The sequence below is a fragment of the Ictidomys tridecemlineatus genome, chromosome 1, assembly GCF_052094955.1.
Source record: "Ictidomys tridecemlineatus isolate mIctTri1 chromosome 1, mIctTri1.hap1, whole genome shotgun sequence".
Taxonomy (NCBI): domain Eukaryota; kingdom Metazoa; phylum Chordata; class Mammalia; order Rodentia; family Sciuridae; genus Ictidomys; species Ictidomys tridecemlineatus.
Window position 1 is genome coordinate 137,799,701 of NC_135477.1, and position 17,919 is coordinate 137,817,619.

The 17,919-nt window shown below is 31.6% G+C and overlaps 1 protein-coding gene across 2 annotated transcripts in view; it reads right to left on the reverse strand.

Annotated features, from left to right (window-relative positions):
* Positions 1 to 1,797: 1,797 nt before the first annotated feature.
* The window catches only part of Snx2 (sorting nexin 2), a 71,579-nt gene continuing 55,457 nt past the window's right edge, over positions 1,798 to 17,919 (reverse strand). For both annotated transcript variants that reach the window (XM_005330875.4, XM_078048389.1), the window contains 8 exons: positions 15,238 to 15,313; positions 14,193 to 14,306; positions 13,845 to 13,938; positions 12,112 to 12,317; positions 5,407 to 5,550; positions 4,101 to 4,181; positions 3,917 to 3,988; positions 1,798 to 1,958 (listed from right to left, as the gene is read on the reverse strand). In XM_005330875.4, the coding sequence (XP_005330932.1) occupies positions 1,908 to 1,958; positions 3,917 to 3,988; positions 4,101 to 4,181; positions 5,407 to 5,550; positions 12,112 to 12,317; positions 13,845 to 13,938; positions 14,193 to 14,306; positions 15,238 to 15,313 (838 nt within the window). In that variant the 3' untranslated portion in view covers positions 1,798 to 1,907. The remainder of the gene's footprint in view (positions 1,959 to 3,916; positions 3,989 to 4,100; positions 4,182 to 5,406; positions 5,551 to 12,111; positions 12,318 to 13,844; positions 13,939 to 14,192; positions 14,307 to 15,237; positions 15,314 to 17,919) is intronic.

A 17,919-nucleotide genomic window follows, 5' to 3' on the forward strand; every position in this document is an offset into this window, starting at 1 on the left:
AAGACTGATGGGTGAAGTGCTAAAACAATTAAATCATGCTAAAATGTTGGTAGGTATCATTCAGAAGGTCACATAATTTACTTGAAATTTCTGACACACTCTTTTAGTTAATGTGGGTCAGAGGAATGAAGTCTGGATGTTACTTTCTTCAAACTCAGCTTTCACCAAGACTAAAACTATTTACTATTTTATTTGGCGATATTAAATATTCTAATTAATGTGCCACAGCTGAATGAAAGATTTTTGGCTTGAATAACTAAGTTATTTAACATGCATAAAATATATTGTTGGAAGTAACATAACCATGGATATAATACTAGAAATATAATTATATGGATACAATTCCAGTGAAACTGTTCTTCAAAAGTCTAATTTCTACTCAATATTAATGAGGCAATGAGATAGTATCTGATATATACTACTATGAATTACCCAAAGGTATTTGTTTCCAGTAGAAGCAACAATAGAAAACTATACTGTTTCTGCTTCCATTTATTAAAAGAGTAAACATTACTTTGCATCTTCTGGGATTTTTTTTCATGTTAAATTCATCAAGCCTTTATTATTAAATATGTGTCAGGTATTCTCTTGGGTTCTAAGAATATAAATGTAAATAACTACAGTTCTCTAATATTTCAAATAAATCACACACTGAGGATACCATGATTCATTAATTGTATCCAATAAACTACTTAAAGAAATTAAGTCCACATATTTTATTTCTGTGGAAGAGAGATGTGGTCAGTGAATTTAAGAAAAGGGGTGTTTTTAAAAATGATTTTCAAAAATGGAAATAACTGATCCTAGTCAGAATGTAAAATTTCCATCAGCATTAAGGATTGGAGAATAGTCATTTAAGTAGGATACAACAAGGACATGAAGGGTGCCAAAGACAAAGCAATATTTCGTTTTACTTCAAATTTGTTTATAGTATCCTTGGTTATTCATCATATCATTCTGTATTTAAACATGATACCATTCTTTGCCATTGTAACCAAAACTGAATTACTTTAAAAAACAAGAAAATTCAAGAAAAAAAATATATATCTTAAATTCTGAAGATAATAGAAGAGGAGCAATATCCATGGGACTTGTATCAGAAGCTCATAAACACTTTTCCTAATTCCTAAATTGGGCACCTTAAGACAGGGATGGTTAAAATAAACAAAGACAATTATTCTCTTTACCTAAAACAACTAAGAGATCATTGTTCTTTGATTTGTGATGATCTCATAAGAAAATTTATAAGCTTCATTTAATCATTTAATAATAAAAGAGTTCAGCTTTTTCTGTCAATTAAAATATTTAAGGTATTACAGCATCAACTATACATATTTAGAAGAAAATACTTGTTTCTATCCAAAAGATCCCTAATATGTTTACATACCCAAATAATTTGTTACTAATACTTCACAAGGAATATCATTTTATTACTGTAATCACAAAGTCATAATTTCTGTACAGGAATGTATAAGTGAACAATAACCAATGCATTGATAATTCACTTCATAAAGAGGGTAAGGTACTACAGAACATATTATAAAGAAAAAAATATTGTAAAATCTTCTGGCCTTGCAGTGCACTTTTTAGTGCAAGTATTTAAGACACAATAGTGTTCAATTCAGCAAAATATTGCAGAATGTCATGCCACAGTCCACTTAATTCAAAGAGGGTCAGGACATGCAGCTTGTAATAAAATGTCAGAGTGTATTTATATATGTGTGTGTGTATGTATGTCTTATACACACACACACATATATACATATATGTGTATATATGTAAAAAAACCACATGTAATTCATAAAATATATAGTGGTTTATTTAGATGGTTTTAAATGATTTCATTGTGGAATTCAGCATGACTGGAACAAACATCCAATGTCTTCTTAACAGGAATAATCTTATTGCTAGGCAATGGCTTTGGCTTCGGGTAGGAATGCTTCCCAGTATTTTATCAGCTGTGGATGATAATACAAGATAATCTCATTATCTCATCATTTTTATGCATACATCCAGTATAGCATTTAAAAAATCTACATAAGTAACTAATAACATTTACAATGTCTGCCCCCCACCCCCTTATTTTTTTTTGTGGTGCTGGGGATTGAACGAACCCAGGGCCTTATGCATGCAAGGCAAGCATTCTACCAACTGAGCTATATTCCCAGCCCCAAGATGTTTTTTTTTTTTTTTAAGTTGTGGATGGACCTTTACTTTATTTTTGTATATGTGATGCTGATAACAGAATCCAGTGCCTCACACATACTAGTCAAGCACTCTACCACTGAGCCACAACCCCAGCCCTGTCTGGTTCCTTTTTTAAAAACTGACACATAATTGTACATATTTAGGCTGGAGAAGCAACTTCAGTGGCAGAGTGTTTCCCTAGCATGTGCAAGGTCTTGGGTTCAATCCCTAGTATCACAAAAAGAAGGCAGGGGGCGGCGGGGGGGGGGGGGGGGGGGACAGAAAACCACGTTGTGGGGAATGTCTGGTTTCTTTAAAGGATTAATTTCTTTACCTAAAGTCCATTAAAATAATTCATATATAAATTATTTAAAACATTAATAACTCCTAATTTCAGTTTAAAATTATATAAACAATGTAACTTTAAAAAATGTAGTACCTTAGAGTTTGATTTATGTAAAATATATATAAAAATATATATTGAATATAAAAAATTTATATTGTATATAAAAATATATTGGTGCAATATACTTAAAAATACTACCCTTAAATAATAAAATTATAATGACCTTTTCCAACAGAAAAGCAGTAACATCTAATTCACTGGATATTTACATTTTTATATTATTGTTAACTAAAAGAGATAGGATAAAAGCATGAAGAAAATATTGAGCAATAAAGATAAAAGAGGACTAAAGTTATAAGTTTAAAACAAACCCTTTAAAAACAAGCTTGAGCTTACTTTTCTATTTTAAAAAATCTAAATGTAAGAACTACTTTTTAAAAATATAAATATAATTTGAAGACATTTCCCTGATTTAAAAAATATAATCATTATGTTTTATATAGACAAATTTCTAGATCCACATATTACTAGGGCTGGACATGGTAGTGCACACCTGTAATTCTAGTGACTTCAGATGTTGAGATAGAAGGATCACAAGTTCAAGGCCAGCCTCACCAATTTAGCAAGGCCTTTGGCAACTTAGTGAGACCCTGTCTCAAAAATAAAAAGGGCTAGGGATTTAGCTCAGTGGCAAAGCACTCTTGGGTAATTTCTGTTAACAAAACAAAACAGAAAACAGAAAAACTACTAGAGAAAGAAATTCTTCTGTGTTTTTTTTAAATATATATATATTTTAGTTGTAGGTGAGCACAATACCTTTATCTTATTTTTATGTGATGCTGAAGACTGCATCACGCATGCTAGGCAAGCACTCCACCACAGCCCTAACCCCAGCCCTCAGAAATTCTTCTGTTTGACATTAACTTATGTTAAAATAAAATACACCAGACAATCTGCTATTTTACTTAATCCAACAACCCCAAACAAAATTAAAAAAACAAAACAATAAAAATTAAAACGAAAAGCCCTAAAAAATTAATTAGCTTTGATTTCTATTAAAGAAGAGAACAATTTACTATGAGCATTTACTCACAACAGGTCTGATCAATAAAGAAATAGAACTAGGAAGACAGAGAAAGGGAAAGTTGTCCCTGAAGTTTCTTATGGCCTAATATTGGGAAGTCTAGCTCTGTCTATTGTTTAGTAAAGGCAAATAGGACCTGAGATACTTACAATTACTTTAGCATTTTTTCCTTTTATTGTCACTGACTTTGTATTTCTTATAACTTTTTGAGCTTAAAAGCCTATCTCATTAATTGTCATCTTGAAAATGAAAAATATAATGAAAACAAATTATAGAAGTATTTTTTAAAAAAAGCTTACCTGTTGCTGTGTTTGCACTAAGGATTCTAAGTACTTGATGATAACAGTTTTAAAATCTTTCACTCGTTCTTTCTGTTAAATAAAGTACATTGCATGGAAAAAAAGTCCATTAGTAGAAAATTAAATTTAACCTTTCCATAAAACACAGCAAAATGTGACCATGTTCATAAACCATTATACATACCTCAAATCTTCCTACTTCTTTTCGAATTGTTTTAGAGATCTGTTCAAAATCTCTTTCCCCTTGTTGTACTTTTGCCTCCCACTAATAAAAACAAGCAAAAGAAAAAAAATAAATAAAAACAAAAGAATATTTCATTTTTTGCCTGGAAAAAATCACAGAATTAACTACAATTTTGATGATGATCATTCACTGAACTTTTAAAAAACATAATGTCTAAAAATTACACCGAGAAAGCTCAATATTGGCAAAAATCAATTTAGCATCAAAGTTGTATCTCACCTTCTAGTGGCAGAAACACGTGTCAATTATTTTCTTTAACATTTCCCTGCTAAATTTATTCAAGAGTAGAATATTGCAATACGTAATGAACTATAATGTCTATAGCTTAGTAAGATATGAATTCAGGAAAGATTTTGAGTATAAAATTCACTACCAAATAAATTAGCAATGTTACAGTGTAATTTTCTCATTTTTTCCATCAATTATTTCAGAATATACTGACAATATATATTTCAAGAATACATGTTCATCACAATTTATATGCCATGAAAATACTTATAAAATAGGAAAATCACATGACATTTAAAAACCACTTTGTAATGGTAAAATGACTGGATTAAAATTAAAAAAGTGGAATTATGGTCTACTAAAGACCCATTAATAAACATTAAATTCAGATGAAAACAACAGAATGTTGTGATTTGTGACCAATGGAACACATAAAATAAAGTAACTAAAAATTTAAGCAATGAAATGATATTTTCCCCACTATGTAACCAAAACACTGGTACATACTCTTCAAAGAGCAGGTTCATTTATTTTTAGTAATATAAAGATTGTCCTACCTCTTCAATTTCCTTATTGAAGCATGGCAAAAAAAGTGTATAAATTATAATAAACTTATACAAATTTATTAAAATACCATATATAATACATATATATGGGGGATAATGTTGCCTGTATAGCTAACTGTGGGATAGAACTATTTCTAAAGTCATTTTTGGACACAAAATAATCATCTAAAAGTTAATATTAACCATTTAAAAATATATATATAATTATTAATGTAAAGGTCAATTTCAAATAGTTTCTTTATATGCTTCTTTATTTCATAATCATGTGTAGGTAACAGAAGGGCTCTGGAGATTTTAATGATGATCACAATGTTAAAGTAATTCTAACACAGTTTATAAAAATATGGAGAGTAGTTAAGTGCTGAATGGGTCAGAAAAAAATTTATGAAAAATTATGCATATATGAATGACATGAAAACTCTGAGTAAAGAAATAAGGCATTTAGCAATCACCTCTCGTATTTCATTTTTAGCTTGCTGTATTTTATCTGGTTTGTTAGCAACCATCATTTTTGCTTCAGTTTCACGTTTTTTGAGCAAAGTAATCTGAGCATCTTCCCATTTTTGCCAGCACTTCATTCGATGGTCAAATACACCCTATAAGCAAATGATACAATGGTATTAAGTAAATTGTAAAGTACTACCTTCATTACACTATAAGTACTATAATATTGAAAGAAATAAAATCAAATATTTAGATACTATTCTAAAATACTTAGTGAAAATAAGCATGCTGATATCAAAGGATACTTTTCCTTATTCATTTGTTTTAAACAAAAAATTCACTGGATGAAAAATAAGGGCTCAGAATAAAAAAGCAAAACACAAAATCAATTTTACTAGCCTTCAAGGTTTTAAATATAATTTATAATAAAATTTTTTCTTTTATCTAACAGAATTTTATAAATTGAAAAAAAATGTCTTTAGTAGGAAAATGCTGGTGTTATATCTACACTTGAAGTTTTCCTACTAAATATTATAAAACAAATTTAAGCTAGGCATGGTGCCATACAGATTACATCTGTAATCCTAGCAGCTTGGGAGGCTGAGGCAGGAGGACTGCAAGTTCAAAGCCAGCCTCAGCAACTCAGCGAGGCCCTAAACAACTCAGCAAGACCCTGTCTCTAAATAAAATGTGTGGCTCAATGGTTAAGTGCCCATGAGTTCAATCCCTGGTACCAAAAAAAAAAAAAAAACAGGTCAGAAATTTTAAAAATTGAGAAAAACTCAGGAACAGGAAACTTAAGTAAAACAGGAAGCTAAGTAAAAATATGGTAGAGGAGAATCCAGTAGCAACAAATACAAGTGGATTAAAAGTAAAGGTTTAGCCAGATGCATTAGCAAATGCCTGTAATCCCTTGGGAGGCTAAGGCAGTCCAAGTTTGAGGCTAGTCTAGGAAACCTAGTGAGATACTCTATTTATAAAAAAAAAAAAAAGTACAAAATAGGATTGGGGGGTATAGTTACGTGGTTAAGTATCCCTAGGGTTCAAAATCTAGTATTGCAATGAATGAATGAACAACAGGGCTGGGAATGTAGCTCAGAGGTAGGCACCTTGATTCCAATTCCCAATACCTCAAAAGAAAAAAAAAAAAAGTTTAACAAAATGAAGTGAGGTCAGTAATACGCAACATGAAAAAGCCAAAATCATACATTTGTCTATATATTTGGTCTGCAGAATTGAATGAAGTTGACAAACTCTTAAGAGTCAACCAAATCTACTGACTTGTTTCAAGGTATCTGGGAGAGCAAGAACAAGTGAATGGAGGAAATGAAGTAATAAGAGTAGTTAGAAATCTTACGAAAAAACTGATGGTGGGGTTGGGGATATAGTTCAGTGGCAGAGCACTTGCCTATTCTGCACAAGGCTTTGGGTTTGATCCCCATCATGGGGGTGGGGGGGCAATCAATAGGATGGGATCTACTAAGAATTTATTTTCTAGCTTGATGTTGAAGGTATATTATTTTAGTATTTTCTAACTGAACAAATAAAATAAACATCAGTAAATTAGGTGAAACAAAAGTTACTTGATTATTAACAGTGAAAAAAACCTTTTTGTATGAAGAAACAGTAAAGTACCTTATTTACAGGTACTTAAGACCACTAAGAATTAACTACATGGGGCTGGGGCTGTAGCTCAGTGGTAGAGTGCTTGCCTACTACCTGTGAGGCCCTGGGTTTGATCCTCAGCACTACGTAAAAATAAAAAAATAAAATAAATAAAGGCATTGTGTCCACCTACAACTAAAAATTATTTGAAAAAAAAAATTTAACTTCGCTTTGGGCCAAACTTAATTTGAGAGAGCAAGAACAAGCGAATGGAGTAAATGAAGGAATAAGAGTAATACATCAAACATAAATAGTTTTTTAAAAGTTAATATAATCTAAAAGAAATAATCCCTGCCTTTCATCTCTTACAAAGAGATACATACACAAACACATGTACAATAAAAAAAGTAATACTAAGATTTTAGGCCCAACTCTTCTCTAGGGGAACAGAAACATATAAGCTCTTCATTTTATCTATCTAATCTATCTATCTATGTATCTATCTATCTAATTTATGTAGGTAGGTTGGTAGGTAGGTGCATATGTACAGGGGATTGAACTCAACCACTGAGCCACATCCCCAGCCCTATTCTGTATTTTATTAGAAACAGGCTCTCACTGAGTTGCTTTGCACCTTGCTTTTGCTGAGGCTGGCTTTGAACTTGTGATCCTCCTGCCTCAGCATCCCGAGTTGCTGGGATTACAGGCATGTACCACCATGCCCAGCCATAAACTCTCCATTTATAAACTTCTCTGTTCAGTAATAATTTGATTACTTAAAATATATACCAGTCTAGGCCAGGTGTGGCAGAAATCCCAGTAACTCAGGAGACTGAGGCAGGAGGATCATAAGATTTAGACTAACCTCATAAACTTATCGAGACTCAGTCTCAAAAAATAAAAAGGGCTAGGTTCAATCCTTAGCACCAGAGGGAAAAAAATATACAACCCAATATAGAGAAAAAGATTATTTTTTAAAAAGTTCTTTAATTTTAACATTTGTTTTTAGGATATACATACTAGTTTCCTCACTGATATACTAAATTTAAACTAATTTGGTCCCTGCCCAGTTTATTATCTCAAAATGCTTCAGAGCCATCAGATGTTTATTGTAGTACAAATGCACGCACTTAATACTAAGTCAGGTTATTTCAGGAAGGAAATGAAAAAATAATCCTAATGATACAAAATAACTTTTTCTTCATTTTTCTATTCTTGTTTTTAAAAGGACAGACAATAAAAAAGAATCAGAAAATAAAAAGGGATGAGGATGTTACTCAGTGGCAGAGCACTTGTCTAGCAGGTGCAACCCCTGGTTTCAATCCCCAGTCCTGCAAAAAGAAAATAAAAAAGTAGGAAAAAAGTAAAAGGATCGTTGTATGTTAAAGATGCTTTACATTTACACTAACTAGAGAAATTACAACTTTTACCAAAAAAAAAAAAAAAACCCTTCATCATTGGGTAGAAGAAAAAGGAACACATATGTTGATGGTAGTTTGAAATCAATAACATTTTTCTCTTTGGTTACGCCTCAGCTTCTTATGTCCTTGGCAATATACTCTAACCCCCAAAGTACTCCTAGTTTCAAAATTATGAGAGTAAAATACTTTTTTTCTGTACCATGAATTGAACCCAGACACTAAGCCACATCCACAGCCCTTTTTAATTTTGAGTTTTGAGACAGTGCCTCACTAAAATTGCTGAGGCTGGCCTTGAACTTGAGATTCTCACAAGTTCTAGCAATGCTATCTTAAATCAATTAAATCATAACTTAATGTTTCCTTTTGTATGTAAAGATACTAACCCATCAAAAAAAAAAAAAAAAAAAGATATTAACCCACTCCAGTAGCACTAACCTTTTCCATAAAAGTAGTAAGATTTATATCATTCATTTTGGGCCTCCATCCTGTGCCAATTTATGGAATATTTTTGTTTGCAAGCTAGTCTAGGTCAATCAAGGCTGTAGCTGTGACACAGTATTCTAAACACACCAAGAAATTTGTTGCTGCAATTTTAATTAATTCTTATAATATTTCAATTCAGTGACTTTGAATGTATGCTATCCTATTTCTTAGGGTTCTAAAAGGTTGCAGAGTATTTATAGTCAAACAATAAATCTTTTAAATTTCTTGGGAAACAATTAATAGCGTGTTTGTGTATTTATATACACTATTAAAAATATTTACATATTTTGTAACTTAGGATCTCCCATAAAAACTAAGACATATTCTCATGCTAAAAGCATTGAAAACCATTGTCTGAGATCTCTGGCCATATTCTAATGGCTCTCAGAAGTCCAATACCCAACAAAGCTTGCAATAATAGTAACTAAAATATGTAATCCTAAATAGCAGAAGCCATGTACTTGCAAAAGAGGAGCTTTCTGAATTTTTTTTTTTTTTGGAACTAGGGATTGAACTCAGGGGTACTTGACCCTGAGCCACATCCCCAGCCCTGTTTTGTATTTTATTAGAGACAAGGTCTCACTGAGTTACTTAGCACCTTACCATTGCTAAGGCTGACTTTGAACTTGTGATCCTCCTGCCTTAGCCTCCCAAGCCACTGGGCTTACAAGCGTGCACAACCATGCCTGGATTTTTTTTTTTTTTTTTTTTAAAGGCAGTGTCTCACTAAGATGTTGAGGAGCTAACTAAGTTGTGAGGCTGGCCTCAAATCAGTGATCCTCCTACCTCAGCCTCCTGACTGAATGGGATCATGGGTATATATCACAACATCTGGCAGAAAAACACTTCTTGTTCATATGAATTTAAAAGCCTCTGGATCAAACAATTAAATAACTTATTTTCTTTTCCTTACTAGACAGTTCTGAAACTTTTATATATACTCTAAATCTCCTTAGCAGGGATGCTACTATTTTCCAAACTTAGCTGACTGCACTTCTTTTGGTGCCAGTGCTCTGTAAAATTTTGAAAACCACTAATATAATTAATTTTATGAAATGTAACATAAGACTTACGTAGTATGCTGAAAGCTGTTTGAGAAAACAAAACAGGCAGGCCATCCCTGCCAAGGGTCTTTTTCCAGATTACCTCTTATCAGGTATTCCTCACAGACTGCCTTTTTTTTTTTTTTTTTTTACCTACATACTCTTTTACAATCATTCTTCATGCTACTGGGAGGTGAGAGTTAGGGGTTCAGGAATGAGTCATCATCTGTAAACTGACTTGTATATCAAAAGTTGTCTACATATACAAGCAAAATTGCTAATTTAATCAAATCTAAGCAATCACCATTCTGGTCTAAGAGCCTTCTAGTAATAACTGTCAATGTTATCTTGAAAATCAAATCCTCAATGAGTTGGCAATGTATCAATATTCTTATTGTAGATAAATTATTATTTAATCACAGACTTTAGCTGAACAAAATATGCATTAAAAAACAAAGAACAAGCTGGGTGAGGTGGCACACGCCTATAATCCCAATGGCTCAGGAGGCTGAGGCAGAAGGATTGAGAATTCAAAGCCAGCCTCAGCAAAAGTGAAGCACTAAGCAACTTAGTGAGACCCTGTCTCTAAATAAAATACAAAATAGGGCTGGGGGTGTGGCTCAGTGGTTGAGTACTTGAGTTCCATCTCCAGTTACCACCCTACCCCTCCAAAATAACAAAGAACAGGGTCTTTGTACTTTTTCAGAATGTTTGCATTCAAGGTAAAAGGTAAATACCTAGATCCCCCGGCCCCACAGCCCAGCCCATGATACCATAACATTATTATAAAACATTATTTGCAATACATGAAAGACTGAATAATGTTCAATTTAAGTATTCAAATACTAAAGATATGTATACAATAGTACTTTGTTAAACTGGATTACTTTCCCAACTATTCAGAAAGTTTATTATTCATATTTAAACATTATCATTAGGTAACATAATCTATGATCTAATGTAGACCCATCTCATCTATAGATAATAGTGACTACACATTTGAACAGACAGACAGAAAATCTGACTGGAATTTGAACCATGCTAAAAACCCCACAAAATATATTCACTTCAACTATCATTTATGGCTTTATCCTGTTTCTTATTATATGCTTTAATTTACTAATGATAATAGAGTCTAGTACGTAGTTTTAGTTACTGCAGAATGATCAAGTAAATGCTAATAGTTAGTTGCAAACTTGTAAATATGAAATATATAATAAATATATATAGTACTTTCTCTTATCTGACTTTCCTTAGATCTCTTAAAAATATTAACTCTGTTAAAAAAAAACTAAGTTACAAGAATACAAACAACAATAAGTATTGGTGAGGATGTGGGGAAAAAGGCACACTCATACATTGCTGGTGGGACTGCAAATTGGTGCAACCAGTATGGAGATTCCTTGGAAAACTTGTAATGGAACCACACCATTTGACTCAGCTATCCAACACCTCGGTTTATACACAAAGGACTTAAAAACAGCATACTACAGTGATGAAGCCACATCAGTGTTTAAAGCAGCACAATTCACAATACTAAATTGTGGGACCAACCTAGATGTCCTTTAGTAGATGAATGGATAAAGAAACTGTGGTGCATATACACAATGGAATATTACTCAGCAATAAAAGACAATAAAATCATGGCATTTGCAGGTAAATGGATGGATGTGGAGAATATTAGGCTAAGTGAAGTAAGCCAATCCCAAAAAACCAAATGCCGAATGGTTTCTCTGATATGAGAATGCTGATCCATAACGGAGGGGGGGGGGAATGAAGGAATGGAGGATAGGGCAAAGGGGAGGGAGAGGAAGGGAGTGGGCATGGGGGTAAGAAACACAATGGAATGATATGGACATCATTACCCGAAGTACATATATGAAGACATGAATGGTGTGACTTTATTTTGTGTACAAGCAGAGACATGAAAAATTGTCCTCTATATGTATACTATGAATTGAAATATATTTTGTCATGTATAACAAATTAGAATAAATAAAATAAATAAACTGAGTTACAAAACAGTTTAAAGTCTTTTTCTGTGTAGTATAGTATTATTTAGAATTTACATACTTACATACATGCCTAATTGGAAACCACATTCTTTTTAAAGTAAACTATACTGAAGCAAAGGCAAGAAAGACTGCAAAACAGGGCTTACTTTCACTGCAGCAATAAGACGAATATAGTCGCTAAGTAGTTCCGAAAACATGTAAAAGTCAGCAAAAGCTTGTTCTTGATGTAACTGGTCTATCTTCTCCTCAACCTCTGCAAGCTGAGACAGAGCTCTAGATAAAGCAGTATGATCCTCAGAATTACCTAACATGGCAGCACTTTTAGCAAAGGCAGCTGTGTTGGCTGAAAGTTCTGAAATAAAAAAAAAGGGCTTACTTTAAGCATTTGTTAGTAAAATTATAAAACATTGTATTGATTTTCTACAGTCTCTCCAAATTTTATGTACTGATGAACTGGCTGAATAATATTTTAAATTAATTAACAGAAATAGTTACTAAAATGCCTTAAGCAATAGTGCAAAATGCTCACAAAGCTACTGAAAATTAATAATCACTGCTGGCACTGGGAATGTAGCTAAGTGTTAGAGTGCTTGCTTAACATGTGCAAGGCCATAGATTTGATTCCCAGCACTGCAAAAAGGAAAAAAACAACAAAGAAAACAAAAAAAGAATTATTGCTTATGTTTTCAGGTTATATACTATATTTAAATAAATAAAATATAACAATCTTTCTTCCTTTTCTCCCCCAAATACTCATTCTTTGTCCATTCCTAAAAAACATAAGAAATGCATTTTTAATAAGTGAAGCATTAAGGTTATGATTGATTTATACTACATTCTTTGGCCTTTAAACATCTGTCACTGAAAATAATGTCTGCAATTTTTAATGAGAATATTATTTAGCTAATCAAAGAAAAATAAGGTAGAATTGTAGATACAATTCATGTCCACCTTTGTCTTTTTTTCTTTCTTATGCAATAATTTTCCGTAAAATAGAATTTCTGAAAAAGATTTTTCGCATGACCATTTTGGATATTTCAATTAAAAAAAATTTACAGGATGGATGCTACCAACAACTAGCAATTACATTGCCTGAAAATTGTTGTTACTCTACATTGTACAGAATCTAAAAGAACCTTCATAGCCCATTCCCTAAAACATGTGTAATACAAATGACAAAGCTGTGACAAAATACTTTCAATAAAAAATGTATTAGTAGGTTTCTGTTAATTATCTTAACAAAATGTATTACTAGTAATGTCACATACTAAATTACTTATTAAATATTTTGGAAAACTGATAAAGCCTCGATATCTTTAAAATTAACATATCCCCACCCCACCAAAAAAACCCACTTCATTGTGGATTAAAAACTTACAACTTATGGGAAGTTTTATGCCCCACGCCAGCCAAAGAAACAAAAACAAAAACAAAAACCTCATATTTTTAAATACTTTCGTTTGAAAACGAAGAAAATACTTCAAAATGTTTTCCAGGAAATAGAGGCAGAAAACAAACACTTTCATGAAAATTTTCAAACACCAATTTTGGAATCTCTCATGTTTTAAATATAATTAAAGTTACCAATGAGACAACTTCATCTGTTAAACTGTAAATACATCAACAAGGAATTAATCAAATGAATAATAGTTTTCATCCAAAATTCAAATATACTTTTATATGAGCTTCTATACCTAAACCAGAAGTTAGATAAAAATAAAACAAAATTTTTAGTAATGAAATTAAAACAGAAGGCACTCTTAAACTATTATTTCTCTCTTCTTTAATAACTTCAGAATATGCATTTTTAGTAAAATTTAAATAAAATATTTTCATTAGTTTTATGATGGTAAACATACAAGCAACAAAGTAAACAAACCTTTTCTATGACAGACCAAGGCTTCCACACTGGCATGAAGTTTCCTAAGTTGCTGGTCTAGATTCTCAAATTGCTGTTGCTTTTCTTCAAACCACTAAGAAAAAAAATGAAAAATGGGGTTAATTTAGGAAGAACGAACCACTGTAAATTAGGTTACCAATACCAAGCTACATTCCTTGTTTTAAAGCAACAAATTAACCGTATATAACCATGGTGGTCATCTGATGTGGCTGAGAACTAAACTCAATAAGCAAATTAATATCCTATTTTCTACTTGTACAGCTTTAAAATGCAATTGTTGGGCTCATTAATTCATCTCATTATTCAAGTCGAAAAATCAGCTCTTACTGCATCCGATTCATTCATCTTGATTGTCATTTTGTTGACAGCGTCGGCAGCCTTGTTCACCATCCTCAATATTCCTGCTCCACTCAGAGCCTGAGTATTAACTGCTCTAGGCAGCTGGAATTGAATGACAAATAAGGGCAAACAAACCGGTTAAAAGCCTAGAGGTTTAACTGGGCACAAAAGGGATCCCTCCCTTCCTAAAATAAAAAAAAAAAAAAGAAAAGAAAAAAAAAGAGGCTGTATTTTCTTCACTCTCATACATTTCAATAGTGAGATCTAATTTCTCAAATACACTACTTGTACATTCTCAAAGGAAAACTTAAAAAATAGACTTTCCATTTGCTTTTCTTCTGTACGTTTACATTTAGATGGAACAAACACCATTTGTCAAAATATATTAAGAAATTGCCAAGTATCCTAACACTGGCCACCTGTTTGCTAGCAGAAATAAGCTGCTTATAAGAAAAGAAGAAAGTCTTGAGAAAAATCTCCTTATGTTCAGGATCATGCGGTTTTGAGTTTTTAAAAAATTCTGAGACAATTCCTTAAAAAAAAACCTCAAGCACTAACAATTAGAATTCTTAACTATTATTAAAAGCCCAAAATGTACCAAACATCTCAAAATATAAAGAGTAGCATGGTTGTAATTCAGGCTTTTTCAAACTACACATTTGCATTTTGAAACCTTAATAAAGGTATTAGAATGCAGACACATATTCAACTTTGTCTAAAAATGAAGTCTGAATAAATTTATTTCAACAAGATACCTAACTAACAACTTACGGCATTTGAAGTTAGTTTATAAATCATTCTGTTCAACTTGGTTTTAAATTTTCAAGAAAGGGACTGATCATCCTATAAATATCAACTTTAAAGAAACTATTTTGCTAGTAATTTAGTTAAGTAATTAATTCACTAGATGAAAAAAACTCACTGCCTTATTTCATCTATTAATCCAATTATTTACTGATTATTCTTATATAAATTATAATGATAAATACAAATGAGAAACTTCATATACAAAAATGTAAAGCAGAAAAAATACCTCTGAACTTTCCAAGAACTGCCTTAAATCAGGATCCTGTAGTAAAGTTGGATGTTTTACTGTTCTTTGAAGATACCTAGATTTAAGAATACAATTTCTCCCTTTATTAGTATTTTAAATTGTATTTCAACAAAATAAAAATTTTAAAATGCAGTAAAAAGGTGTCCTCAGTCTGCCCCTTATTAGTCTACTCTCACTATAATTAATTAGAATCTTTTAACATTCTACTAATTAAAAAGCTTTTTGTTAATCTTTAAAAAATTGATATAATTCCTTTTTCATAATTAAGTAAGAAATAGCAGAGGGTAAGGATAAAAGTGGGAAGTGGTTAAATCATTTATCAAACTTCTTACTATAAAGTATTAGAATTTAAAAGGTTATATGAGTTTAATAATTTCATATTTAGATACAGTTAATATTGTTTTCAGTTATAATTTTAGAGTCCTAAGATACATATTTCTATATTTTACATATATGAAACACACACATTTTTTAAAAACTTAACAAGAGTAATTGCTATCATTACCAAAATTCAAAACAGTCTACCAATGTTTTGCTTGTTAACAGATTTAAATTACACAATCAACTCTGGCACACAACTAAAGTTTCTTTAATAATTGTATTTTTAAGTTTTTGATACTTCTGTAAATATGATATATAAAGTAGAAGTGAAAAAACAATAGAGAAACATTATTATCAAAATCACTGTTAGCTCTGGGTGCAGTAACACATACCTATAATTCTTGTTTAGTCTCTTTCTCCACAGCCAAACTCTATACAATAATCGTAATTATTTTATCAATGTTTAAATGTTAATCTGTCTTTACACATTTATGTAAATCATATACCATATTAAGCTTCATTATAAATTGGTAGTTCACATAAAAAGTTATTATGCTAGAAACAGATCATTTAGTAGATATGTGGTTTAAAAGAATTTTATTGCTTATATAATACAGCCAAAAGAAAAATGCAGTGAGAACATTAACTTTAAAGTTTAAAATAAGTTGGTATCATCCCACTAGAATTTGACTTATAATTTTAATAATGAAATTCCCAACTCTATTAAAGAAATTATTTTAATTGTTTGTACTGTGTATTACCTAAAGGCAGTTTGCATAAGTTGTTCAATTTAGTGCTGGCAAATAACAGGCAATTACATATTTGTAAAATGAACAAGCAGAAAGGAAGACAAAACATCTGATACTTAATCTTTAAGAACACTTCAACATTTCACCCTAAATGAAAATATCTAATGCTACCTATATTCTGAAATAGTTTTCCAAAGTGATTACTAGTCCCATGAAATACTCCATCAAAAAGATTAATTCTAAAAATGTTTGAAATATAATACATACATACACCTTTAAGATTCATATTGACTGGTATCAAGTTGGTGCTCTAAGTCCAATAGGAAATAAACCTGGTATAACTGTTAAATCCTGTGTTAATAAAACTCTGTTGACTATAGATCCCATTTTTCATCCTACCACTTATTAGCTTTCTGAGGAATCAGTTTTGGAAAATTATATTCTAGAAAAGAACAGTAAAACTTTTCCTTCTTTTTTAAGGAAAGAGCAACTAACTAAAAATATATGTATAGCTTATATCATGTTATAATTGAGAACAGAAGTGTAAACTGGATTTTAAAACAATAAGCATTCATACATATACACCAATTCAGAAATAATATCAGAGAAAGCTATAAATATAAAAATATAAAAAAAGGATGAAGAGAAGCCTTGAGTTCAATCCCTAGCATTCCCCTCCCCAAAACCAAAACCAAAAAACAGAATGAAAAGAAAAGAAAAAAAAAAAGAAGAGAAGTGTTAATGATGAGAATAGAAAGGCAGAAAGAGTCTGGGTCTTGAATGACATTCATTTGTTCATTCGACAAATATTTACAGAGCACTTACTATATGTTAGGTATTGTTCTGGGTACCTGAAATACATCATTCAACAAGACACACTGAGATGTTTTCCCCAGTGGAACTTAAGAGTTTAGAAAAAGACAAACTATAAATATAACAAACATAAATTATGTAGGATTTGAAAAGGCAGCAAGTGCTATAAAAAAGAAAGGGTAAAACAGGGTACACAGAACCAAAGGTGTAAGACATGGTGGTTGCAATTTAAAGAGGTCAGAATGAAGCTGAAGATCAGAACAGACTTCAAGCAAACATTAACAACTGAAGAAGGGATGGGAGTCAGCATGCAGATGCCTAAAGAACAAAACAAAAGCATTCTAGGCAGAGTGAGTACAAGACTTGAAGTAGGAAAATCCCTGGAGTGCAAAAAGATCAGTGTGGCCCAGAGCACAGTGAGTGATCAAGGAAAATATGAGATCAAATAGATAACAGAGTGGGAAATACAGGTCAGGAAAACTTGGGAGTCTGTTATAAGGACTTTGACTTATATTGATTGAAATCAGATATTAATATGATCTGATTTATGTTTTTAAAGAATTATGCTAGCTGCTATATTTGAAAAAAAAAAAGAAAAGAAAAAAAAAGTAGAACTGCCAAAGATGAAAGTGATGAGACCAATTAGGAAACTACTGCAGTTAATTAAGACCTTTGGGCCAGTAGTCACTAGACTAATGAGAAATGGTTATGTTCCAGATATCAGATGGAAGCACTAGCATTCCCTGATGAATTAGATAATTCTGAACAGCTTCCTATC